The sequence below is a fragment of the Taurulus bubalis genome, assembly GCF_910589615.1.
Source record: "Taurulus bubalis genome assembly, chromosome: 21".
NCBI classification, from domain to species: domain Eukaryota; kingdom Metazoa; phylum Chordata; class Actinopteri; order Perciformes; family Cottidae; genus Taurulus; species Taurulus bubalis.
Window position 1 is genome coordinate 12,459,081 of NC_136609.1, and position 13,068 is coordinate 12,472,148.

At 45.0% G+C, this 13,068-nt stretch overlaps 1 protein-coding gene across 1 annotated transcript; it reads right to left on the reverse strand.

The window, feature by feature from the left end:
* Positions 1-4,731: 4,731 nt before the first annotated feature.
* LOC306752723 (cyclic nucleotide-gated channel alpha-3-like) lies at positions 4,732-8,738 on the reverse strand (the record flags this gene model as incomplete). The annotated part of the gene is made up of 6 exons (XM_079236517.1): positions 4,732-6,089; positions 6,186-6,292; positions 6,369-6,470; positions 7,064-7,165; positions 7,884-7,931; positions 8,659-8,738. 6 exons carry the CDS (start codon positions 8,736-8,738, stop codon positions 4,732-4,734), a joined length of 1,797 nt encoding a protein of 598 aa, XP_079092643.1.
* Positions 8,739-13,068: the final 4,330 nt, after the last annotated feature.

Consider the following 13,068-nt stretch of genomic DNA (forward strand, 5'->3'; position numbering starts at 1 on the left):
ATGGCAGGACCCTGACATGGCAGGACCCTGACATGTCAGGACCCTGACAGGACCCTGACATGGCAGGACCCTGACATGTCAGGACCCTGACAGGACCCTGACATGTCAGGACCCTGACAGGACCCTGACATGTCAGGACCCTGACAGGACCCTGACATGGCAGGACCCTGACAGGACCCTGACAGGACCCTGACATGGCAGGACCCTGACAGGACCCTGACATGTCAGGACCCTGACATGGCAGGACCCTGACAGGACCCTGACATGTCAGGACCCTGACAGGACCCTGACAGGACCCTGACATGGCAGGACCCTGACAGGACCCTGACATGCCAGGACCCTGCCAGGACCCTGGCAGAACCCTGGCAGAACCCTGGCAGAACCCTGACAGGACCCTGACATGACCCTGACATGGCAGGACCCTGGCAGAACCCTGGCAGAACCCTGGCAGGACCCTGGCAGAACCCTGGCAGGACCCTGACATGGCAGGACCCTGGCAGGACCCTGGCAGAACCCTGACATGACCTTGACATGGCAGGACCCTGGCAGGACCCTGGCAGAACCCTGGCAGGACCCTGGCAGGACCCTGGCAGGACCCTGACATGGCAGAACCCGGCGAGAACCCTGGCAGAACCCTGGCAGGACCCTGACATGGCAGGACCCTGGCAGGACCCTGACATGGCAGAACCCGGCGAGAACCCTGCGCTCTGCTGTCTGAACTCGTTCCCTCGTCTTTAGAGTTTATGTCAAGAAGCATCAAGAGAAGCGTTCAGACACTTGATGTCGTCCGGTTCTCTTGCTGGTTCCCCGGGTCAGAGGTCAGAGGTTCTGTGGGTGAGCTTGGCGGTGCGTTGCCGTAGTAACCTCCACCATGTGGATCTGTGTCCTTGTTCTTGGAGCCCAGGTCTGGTTTTCGTCCGTTTAACGTCTCTGTACCTCCCCGTTTGTGATGCTGCTGGGTGAACATGTGGAAGCTGGTCCTGGAGGAACGCGTCAGCGTGGCGCTGAAAGATCAAACTGATGAAGTGTTCAGTGTCGTGAAAACATGCTCAATAAAGATGACCGCTTTTTTTCCAACTCGTGTCGCCTCGTGACCTGATTTTGAGTGTTGTTAAGCCTAGTCAATGTAGCTTAGCACGAATGTAGCTTAGCATTATCAGGGTTCTTACACATGGAAAACCTGGAAGAGTCCTGGAGTTTTAAAATGTTTTTTTCCAGGCCTGGAAAAGTCCTTGAAAAAATAAAACCCCAAAGTTTAGTAAAAGTCATGTAAATGTGTTATATTCATGTGTTCATTTACGCGGAGTTTGAAATAATGAATATGCTTTTAAAAGAAAGACTCAAAATATAAGCAGGCATACATACAGGCATCTATATAAATGTTTATTCTTTTAATCAAACTATTGTCTCATTCATTTGTGTCATTTAAGGTTTACTGTATGCTTTGTGTTCTCATTGTTAGTTTAAATACTACATTTACTCACTTTCTACTGTTTACACCCAGACTTCACTAAATGTTTGTAATTGACTCCATGGTTTCTACGGGTTCTTATTTTCCATGGCTCAAGGCCCAGAGCCATGCAGCATGTGGATGAAGACCATCCTGCTGACAGAGAAGCGGCGGTTCAAACCCAGCAGCGTACACAGAACCAGAGAGCTGGTCAGAGATCCTCCAGGTCCTGGGAAACCTGCTGGTCATTGGAAACACTCGTAAAGTGATAATAGTTCAACATTCTCCTGTTCCTTCAGCTGAGCGGGAGACTGAACACATGAAGTGGTGGTGGTGGTGATGATGGTGATGATGATGATGATGGAGGCTACGCTCCTAAAGACTGAGGGAACTACTGTAAGACAGCAGCTACTAGGAGAGCTAAACTAGAAATGCTTGAAATCCAACGACAACATAAAAGTAGCTGTGACTCGTCATTGCTACCCAAAGTTAAAGAAATGAGAGATGACAAAAACTACTAAAAGAGATGGAAAACCAGATGTCTGAAACAACCTGAAAACACAGAGATGAGGATACAGACACTCATCAGACATGAGATGAGCCAAGAGAGTGTCTAGTGTTCTCCACTAGAGTTCATACTAAAGTAGATCCGGACATGAGGAGGGATATGAGAGATGGGCTGTTCTCCACTAGAGTTCATACTAAAGTAGATCCGGACATGAGGAGGGATATGAGAGATGGGCTGTTCTCCACTAGAGTTCATACTAAAGTAGATCCGGACATGAGGAGGGATATGAGAGATGGGCTGTTCTCCACTAGAGTTCATACTAAAGTAGATCCGGACATGAGGAGGGATATGAGAGATGGGCTGTTCTCCACTAGAGTTCATACTAAAGTAGATCCGGACATGAGGAGGGATATGAGAGATGGATAAAAATGAGCATACTTCCAGACTCCTCTATTTCTTTCAATCACTACTAATCAAGATCCTGAGAAACAATTCAGAGTCTGGGATGATATTACTTCAAGGTTTATATGAAACGACCAAAGACCAAGAGTGAAATATAAAACACTACAGCGTGGGATGAATAAAGGAGGCGTGTCACTACCAGACATTACGGCATATTATATGCAGCTCACACTAGACCAGTCATCTATTGTGTACAACGACTATGAAGCAAAATGGGAGAACGATAAGTAAGGAAGGGAATTCAAAGCCTTATTGGAGACAGAAATATATCAAACGATTCACTTGAGCTGATGATGCTGTCACTGGATTTACACCAGAGATGTGTTCACATGGGACGGACATGTAGAGGAGAAGCTCAGCTTCTAGGGTGGATGGCCTGTGATAGACATGTTATCCAGGTACTCTGGATCAGAGGTTTAAACCATGGAGTCCATATGGAATAATAGCATTATGGAATAACAGCATATGGAATATATGCATATGGTATATCAAAATCTAATGGAAAACTAGGAAATACAACGTTTGATGTCAAACTGGAATGGGAACAGGAACTCTGTATGAATATTACAGGATGAATGGCTGAATATTTGGAGGAAACAACATTCCTCAAAATCTGTGTGAACTTGGAGAGAACACTGTTGGAAAAAATATAATCAGATTCTTTATTACTCTCCAAATTACAAACAAATGTCTGTCTATTGACCATACTGGAGGAAATGTGGGCAGTAACTGTAAACCGCTCCATGTATTCTGTCTGGACATTGTACCGCTGTGGGGAAATGTCCACCTGGTGACGGTCAACATGTTGTGTACGACCACTAAGTCCTGTTTGTGTCTCTACTTTGGTCACATGACACGGGTGTCTGAAGACTCTGCTGGCAGCAGTAAAAAGGCTTTCACAAAGAGATGCACTCCATAGAAGCACCATGAAGATGATGGTGAACATTGTGAGTGAAATATATGAGATGGAGCTGTTGACCCACAGGATGAGACCAAGAGGAGCGATGTGGAGAAGTGGACGATGATCACCCGTCAACAATAGATGAGAACACCTGAATGTTTCTCAGGACTTGTTTTGTTTTTGAGCGGACGGAGCAAAGTAGACCCTTTTTGTTGTGGTTATTATTGTTTGTTTTTCATTTCTGTTTATATGTGTTCTGTTCGCGGTGAAAACACTGAGTAGTCAAACACCCAGTAAACACCAACAGTACTTTGTCACATTACTCTTCAGGCCACGCTGCAGCTCTGACTCAGAGGAACATGCCGGTCTCCAGCCGATTGAAAGCCGTCGGTAAGGATCCTCCACTGCATGATCAGATTAATGATGCAGCGATCACACCAACACTAGACAAAGAGGCCAACTAACCAGCCACACACTATAGATGTGATCAACAGATGATTTCCCTTATTAATAAGCCCATAATGTTTATTTACAGGACTCTGTTGTGCCTTAATGGAAATAAACACACACTGATTTAAAATCTGTTTATTTAAAACGGTTCTTGACAAACAGACGCAGGAACCTTCTGGTAACAGCGTTGCTTTAAAACCATGCTACACACATCAAAGTGGAAATGGAAAAAGGATAGTATGTTTTTACAAGGTTAAGTTTTGGTGGGAGAAGATGCATTTGACTGAAGATCTAGGTGAAGTGACAGTGAGCAGGTGCTTTAAACACACAAGTACCAGTGACAGGTGTCTCTATGACTGGACCTCATTCAAAGGACTTCATGACAGGTGAGACCAGAATGGTACCTTGCTTTGTGTTACCTCATGTTACTCAGTACTAAATTTCACTTTTAATGTTTAATAAAGAAAGCCCCAAATTCTCAACACAAACAGCTGTTATGGGACTTTGCTGAATATATAAGTAAATAAAGTACATGATCAGAGAACACCTGTTTAAAAGACATTAACAAGACTGAGAGAGTCTGACCATGTAGTTCAGACCATGTGGGAGCAGACCGTGTTGGATGTTCAGGAGGAACATCTCTCAGTTAGTACTTCCACAGTATTGAGTTACCAAGCGCTCTGGATATCTGTGCTAGTGAGAACAGCGCTCTGGATATCTGTGTTAATGAGAACAGCGCTCTGGATATCTGTGCTAGTGAGAACAGCGCTCTGAATATCTGTGTTAATGAGAACAGCGCTCTGAATATCTGTGTTAATGAGAACAGCGCTCTGAATATCTGTGTTAATGAGAACAGCGTTCTGGATATCTGTGCTAGTGAGAACAGCGCCGGAGGCTCGATGCTGCAGGACCAGCCTCCGTCCAGCTGCTCGAGTGCCATCAGACTGGCAGCATAGAGATCTACTCATTGTCTACTCTGAGGGTCTGGACCTGGTTTGACATATTACTGAGCCGTTGTTTGAGTTTACGCTGGGAAGAGTCGTATTGGGCTGTCAACTTTCTAAATTTGACCGTCATGACCTCCAAACTGGCTTCAACCTGATTGACTTTGTTCTCCAAGTCTTTGGCGTCAGTAGCAGCGACCAGTGACTCATCTATTAGATTGTCTTTCATCAGGATGGACTTCCCCTTCTCCTCCAGCACGTTCTTAGCATCAGGGTACTCAATGAGAGCCTCCATCAGGTCGTCTTTGGACAGGGCAAACAGATCAGAGTAGCCCACACTTCGGATGTTGGCTGTTCTTCGGTTCCCTGCCTTACTGCCCTTGATCCCGAGGATGCTGATTTCTCCAAAGTATGCCCCGTCACTGAGGACCACAAACTGTGTGACCCCATCATCTGCTACTACAGCCAGCTTCCCTCCTTTGATGATATACATTTCCCTGCCAATGTCCCCCTTCTTACAGATGTAGTCTCCAGGACTGAAGACTTGAGGCTGAAGTTTAAGGACCAACTCAATGAGCAAACCTGCTTCACAGTCTTGGAAGATCCGCACTTTTTTTAATGTCTCCAGATGTACGTTGATGGCTATCTCCGCCTTGAGCTTGTCTGGCAGGTTCTTCAGCACCTGCTTCTCATCACAGGTTTTCTCCTCTGTCCACAGGTAGTCAAACCACTTCACCACTCTTACCTCCAGATCTTTCGTGACCTTCCGAAATTGCATGTATTGCTTTATAGAGTCAATCTTAGCCTGGAACTCTACTCGTGCAGCGCTCATGTTGGAAATCATGGCACCAACATTGCCTACAATTGTAGCAAAGATTAGAACCCCAGTAAGGAAGTCCGCTACCACAAAAAAGTACTCAACGTCTCGGACTGGGGGTGGTGTCTCCCCAATAGTGGTCAGGGTAAGAGTGGACCAGTAGAAGCAGTAGATGTACTGCCTGGCCAGGCGAGCAAACTCCGGATTATTTCCGCTTGGATATACCCAGGTGTCTGAGCCAAAGCCGAGCACCTTGGAGATGGCAAAGTAGAGGCAAGCGTTCCAGTGAATAATGATTATGATGTAAAGCACAAGATTACCAATTCGGAAGATGTTGGGGAAGTTGGTTCGCGTTTCCGTCCGGTCAAAGAACTCAAAGAGTCGGCCTAACCTAAAGAGACGGTTGAACCTCCACTCTGGGTTGTTGATTCCAATTTTGAGGAATATTATATCTGTGGGAATCAGTGATATGATGTCTAGTCTGAACTGCCGTGTCTTCATGTACTTTTCTTTCAGGACCTTTGCATCCCTTACAAGAAGGCCCTGCTCCAGAAAACCTGTTGACACATTGGAATCAGTAATAGCATTAGCATTAGCACACAATCCAAGTTTCCTTTACTTTGCACAAATTCAGCAGAGCTCCTGTCACTGACCTGTCCTGGCTCTCACGAAGGTGTCAATGCAGTAGAAGCCATCTGAGGTGTAGTCCAAAGCCATCCACAGCGTTAAGTTTCCATACTGCAGTTCATTGAAACAAGACCTACAGGGAAGCACAACCATGACAAAGACCTGGGAACAACAATGAGGTACAGAGGAAAGACACCATGAGGTCAGACCTGGCCACCAGCAGCATCAGGTTGTAGAACACTGGGATGGATACGGTCCACAGCCAGTAGTAGTACGTATCTGTGGCGGGGTCCATGATCCACACCTCCTTTCTGAATGACAAGGGATGCTTTTGTGAATACCTCTTGTTTATACTGAGCAAAGAGAGGTACATACAGGTTGCATCTACATCAGTAGACTGGGGTTCAAGTATTACATTGGTATCATTATTGAAGAACTTGACCCTGTGTCCAGCCCTACTTGTACTGGAAACTACTGACGACACGAGTCACTGCCACGTCTAGAAAGTATGAACCTCTGGTTAGAATCCACTGTCTCTCCAAACAGACCGACACAGGTTTAGAGCTTTAATTTGACCTGGTCGTGCTAAAGATGTTAGCTCAGAGCTCCTGAGAGAGGAGACTGTTGTCGTGTTGCCACTGATACCATACTGACTTCATGTTTGAAACAGAATTGTTCCTGAAATGAAATAACAATATTCTTACAGCTGTTTCCAAAGGAATGACACCTACACATTACTCATCTGGTGTGGATGAATTTAGTTCAAATCATTTTAAATTAAAGTTAAGATTTTAAAGTTCCTAAAGATACAAAATCTGACAGAATTTTGAGCAAATGTGTGTAAACCATGAACAAGTTTTCTAAAATGTCCGTTTGATGGAAAGTTGCAGCCATAAAAACTCACGGTTCTTCTTTCTTATCATCCTTTTTGTCGTCTTTCTTGTCGTCTTTCTTGTCGTCTTTCTTATTATCCTTTTTGGGTTCCTCTGTCTTGCCATCTTTTTTCCTGTAAATGTCCAGAAACAGAGGCAGGTGACATCAACGTTTTGATGCTACATTCAGTCGTGTGAGGGAGCCTGAAGGGGGCGCTGTGACACAGGGAACACTGCAGGGGACGTCACAGGCAGCAGTCTGTGGTCAGGGCCAGCTGCCATTGCTGCAGCCAGTGAGGAGTTTCAGTTTAATACAAGCTTTGGTCCGAACAAAGAAGATGTGTTTGGCTCCCTGCTGCCCTGCCGTCCCTTCACTGGACACTGAGTCAGGACGCCGGTACCGTCAGGTTTACAGTCCTGCTCAGCTCACACATACCAAAGAGTCACAGAAGTGGCTTCCTTGAACTTAGACTCCTGCTCCTACGTGATCACAGGATTCTCCCTCACCAGCTCATGTCGTTCAGGTTTGGCTCTAAACAACATGGCTGATAATGATCAGACACCTCTATCCACTGCTGTTGAAGCAGTCTGGGAGTAACAGCAGGTCAACAGATCCCATCGACCCTGCTCTGCACTGTCTACAAGACAGTTCTTTCACCCGCTCCTGAAAAGTCAAATTCACTTGGGCGAGTCAAAATGTGCTGCATGTATTCAACAAATGAACCCTTTGATGTACCAAGAACATCAGATTGTGTTGAGTTGTGTGTAATCTCTTTAGTGGTGTGTACATGTCGTGCAGCAGATGGAACGCTGTCTATAATACATCACTGCTGTGTGCAGGAACCCTCTTACCCGTCATTGTTGTTGCAGTTGTTCATGTTTGGAGCCGACCGACCAGCACTGGAAGACAAACAGAAGCGTGCATGTGTTGTGACCGAGTAGCAATGAATGTAAACAAGATGTCCAACATGTCTGCCAGTAATCCTGACGGCGACACACTGTAGAGTCACAGCCACACGCCTGCTGCTCATGACAGATGGAACCGCTATGAACAATCGCATGATGCTGATGATGAAGACTGTATGGATATCATCACACAGCCCACAGCAATAACCCTCCACTCACAGGGTCTGAGCAGAACACCATGAAGACCCTCCTCAGTGCTCTCTTCTCATTGGACACTGAGACATGAGAGAAGTGTTCCATCGGAGGAGGGCTTCTGGTTTGCCTCTATGACATTCTGCCATACCTTTATTCCTCCTACATGTCCTCCCTTTGGGTTCTAACCCCACCAAAGGTAAAGTCCGATCCAGCTCAGGTGCAGTAAAGTAGATGTAAGGAGGAAAAGCAATACATTATGCAGATGATGTGAATGTTTGGCCATAAAGACAGCAACAGACTGCTCTCTCCGTCTCAGCCGGTTGACCGATGCTCCTCTGCCTCTTCTTCCGGGTCTGGTTGGGTCGGCCCTCATTGGACAGAGCAGTCTGCCACATGAACAATGTAATGCACCCAAGTGAAAGAATGACACGTCTGTTTTAAATATAGCCCACGTTCAGCCGTTCACTATAAAAATGTTCTTATTCTAGAGTATTGACTGGGACGTGCTTGCAGGTGTCCAGCTCACCTGCTCCTCATGTCGTCCTCGGCCGGCCGGCTGCTGAGGCCGGACTCTGCAGGACCAACACTGCTCTTCCCAAAGGGCATCATGTGGGACAACCTTGGAAAATATCAAAATGACCTCACTTTGTTTATGAGCAGACACACAGGAACGCATGCTGGGACAGTATGGGCACAGTCTGCAGATCACTGTTTAAATAAAGGGTTAGGTTCCAGTATCAATGTAAAATCACAAAGTACATTATGGGCATGAGTGGAGGCTCTGTGGTCTCTGAGAGGAGTCTGAGAACATGGAGGTCCTCAAGCAGAGCAGCATTAGCAGGAACAAGTCAATACAGCAGACACTCAGGAGGCTTTCTGACAATTGGGAAATGAGAATAGCTGCAAGACCAAATCTGAGTTTTCTTAATTCACTGAACATAAATCATTTAGTTTTGAAAATAACAATGATTACAATCTGAATGTAATTCTGAGTCTCAGTTTAATAATCTAAATGTGGACTTTCTCAATCATACACTTTAACCTTGGGCCCCTGAGACATGTCAGCATCTCTTTGGCCCCCTGAGACATGACAGCGTCTCTTTGGGCCCCTGAATCCATTGAGACTTCTAATAATCATATTTGACATAAACTCATAAGCTGTTTGCACCTTTAAGAACCTGAACTCAGTCACATTATTGTTGTTATGAGTCCTAACTGGGTGGTGTCTCTCACACACACACGCACACACACACACACACACACACACACACACACACACACACAAAACACACACAGCGCTGGATCCTCTCCCTGACCCTGAGCACCGGTACTCAGCCTCAGCGTTCCTGGACACCAGGTCCTCTTCCGTTCATCCGGTCCAGAGGAAGACCAGCAGCCTGGGACTAAGGAACTAAGGGACTAAGGGAATAAGGGACTGAGGGACCGAGGGACCAAGGGACCAAGGGACAAAGGGACCATCAGATCAGCAGGTCTCTTAGCACTGCTCACTCAAATCCTTCACTCAGATTACATCGGTTAAAATTAGATTGTCCACCCGGTGTGTCTTGTTGGGCTCAGGAATCACACTGTAACATAAAAACAATCACTACACACTGCGGGAACTGGGCTTACCTGGATGTGATGACGATGATGATGATGATGATGATGATGATGAGAAGCAGTTCAGACAGTGAAGAAAAGTCGCGGTGAGCTCTGAATGAATCTCATAGTGTTCCTTGTTCCTCTTCACATCAACATGAGGCTCAGACTGAGAGAGGAAAGATCTGTCTCTGGAGAGACGGTCCTTCTGTTCATCACTCTGCAATCACTGTGAGGGGGGGAGGAAGAGGAGGAGGAAGAGGAGGAAGAAGAGGAGGAGGGGGAGGAGCAGAAGGAGGAGGAGGAAGAGGAGATAGAGGAGGAGCAGGAGGAGGAAGAGGAGGAATCATTTTCTATGGCTTTAAACTGAGAATCAGCTAGCTGAGTTGACAGTCTATCAATATCATGACACAAAACAAGATATTGTCCCAGATGTTTAATAATCGTACAGTTTACCGTGTTGGAATGTGAATGTTTCTCTGTGATTTCTGAGCTTATTTCAACTGAATTACATTCTAATATGAATTGTATACAAAACCGATGTCTTTTTTTGACAATGAACACATGCATGACATCATTCTGTTGGGTGAAGAATCATTTGATGTCTTCTATATGAATATCCCAACAGATCAACGGACCGGAGGGAGTGAAGTCACCTCTTTATTTAAACCCTTCCAGGCTGAGTAAAGCCTCTTAGTGCAGCTAAGTGAGGCATCAGACCCGGCAGCTAATCTCAGTGAGAGGATCAGCATCCTCTTCCCTTCTACTCAATTCCTCTCACCTATGTTTGCATGAAGCCCGTCGAGCGCTCACACCAAACTCACACCAAATCACACCAAACTCACACCAAATCACACCTAAATCACACCAAATCACACCTAGCTTACACCAAACTCACACCAAATTCACACCAAATCACACCAAATCACACCAAACTCACACCAAATCACACCAAATCATACCAAACTCACACCAAATCACACCAAACTCATACCAAATCACACCTAACTCACACCGAATCACACCGAATCACACCAAACTCACACCAAATCACACCTAACTCACACCAAATCACACCAAACTCACACCAAATCACACCAAATCACACCTAACTCACACCAAATCACACCTAAATCACACCTAACTCACACCAAATCACACCAAACTCACACCAAATTCACACCAAATCACACCAAACTCACACCAAATCACACCAAACTCACACCAAATCACACCAAACTCACATCAAATCACACCTAACTCACACCAAATCACACCTAAATCACACCAAATCACACCAAACTCACACCAAATTCACACCAAATCACACCAAACTCACACCAAACTCACACCAAATTCACACCAAATCACACCAAACTCACACCAAATCACACCAAACTCACACCAAATCACACCAAACTCACACCAAATCACACCTAAATCACACCAAATCACACCTAGCTTACACCAAACTCACACCAAATTCACACCAAATCACACCAAATCACACCAAACTCACACCAAATCACACCAAATCATACCAAACTCACACCAAATCACACCAAACTCATACCAAATCACACCTAACTCACACCGAATCACACCGAATCACACCAAACTCACACCAAATCACACCTAACTCACACCAAATCACACCAAACTCACACCAAATCACACCTAACTCACACCAAATCACACCTAAATCACACCTAACTCACACCAAATCACACCAAACTCACACCAAATTCACACCAAATCACACCAAACTCACACCAAATCACACCAAACTCACACCAAATCACACCAAACTCACATCAAATCACACCTAACTCACACCAAATCACACCTAAATCACACCAAATCACACCAAACTCACACCAAATTCACACCAAATCACACCAAACTCACACCAAACTCACACCAAATTCACACCAAATCACACCAAACTCACACCAAATCACACCAAACTCACACCAAATCACACCAAACTCACACCAAATCACACCTAAATCACACCAAATCACACCTAGCTTACACCAAACTCACACCAAATTCACACCAAATCACACCAAATCACACCAAACTCACACCAAATCACACCAAATCATACCAAACTCACACCAAATCACACCAAACTCATACCAAATCACACCTAACTCACACCGAATCACACCAAATCACACCAAACTCACACCAAATCACACCTAACTCACACCAAATCACACCAAACTCACACCAAATCACACCAAATCACACCAAATCACACCTAACTCACACCAAATCACACCTAAATCACACCTAACTCACACCAAATCACACCAAACTCACACCAAATCACACCAAACTCACACCAAATCACACCTAACTCACACCAAATCACACCAAACTCAAACCAAACTCACACCAAATCACACCAAATCACACCTAACTCACACCAAATCACACCTAAATCACACCTAACTCACACCAAATCACACCAAACTCACACCAAATTCACACCAAATCACACCAAACTCACACCAGATCACACCAAACTCACACCAAACTCACATCAAATCACATCAAACTCACACCAAATCACACCAAACTCACATCAAATCACACCTAACTCACACCAAATCACACCTAACTCACACCAAATCACACCAAACTAACACCAAACTCACACCAAACTCACACCAGATCACACCAAACTCACATCAAATCACATCAAACTCACACCAAATCACACCAAACTCACACCAAATCACACCAAACTCACATCAAATCACACGTAACTCACACCAAATCAGACCAAATCATGTTTTGTAGATCTGAAATGTGTTTGTGTTTTTATTTGCTGGTTTCCATCGTGTCGTGGAGAGGCTGCAGGGCAGATATCACAGTGTCACTTGTGAAATCTGTCTTTAAAAAATTAATAAAGCCAACTTGAATCAACCTTTGCTATACATGTACACATGCAACACGAGTACTAGTACTCTCTCTTCATTCCTCTCTCCTCATTCCTCTCTCCTCCTTCCTCTCTCTTCATTCCTCTCTCCTCATTCCTCTCTCCTCCTTCCTCTCTCCAGGTTTCTCTTGGTGGAACCCTCTTCTGTGCCGGTTCAACCCGGTGAGATTATCTGCTGTCATGAGATTAGAGTTAATCTGTTGGAGGTAAGAAGGGATGGATCATAATTCATACTGATGGAAACCTGTTGGTGTTACAGCAAGAATGTTTTTAATGACATTTATATTCATCAAAAACCGGATTTGAGGAACTCAATAAACATATTGCATGTTATGACAAACTATTATTCACTATTTAAATGTGTCAAAGAGTGTTTTGTTGCATCGT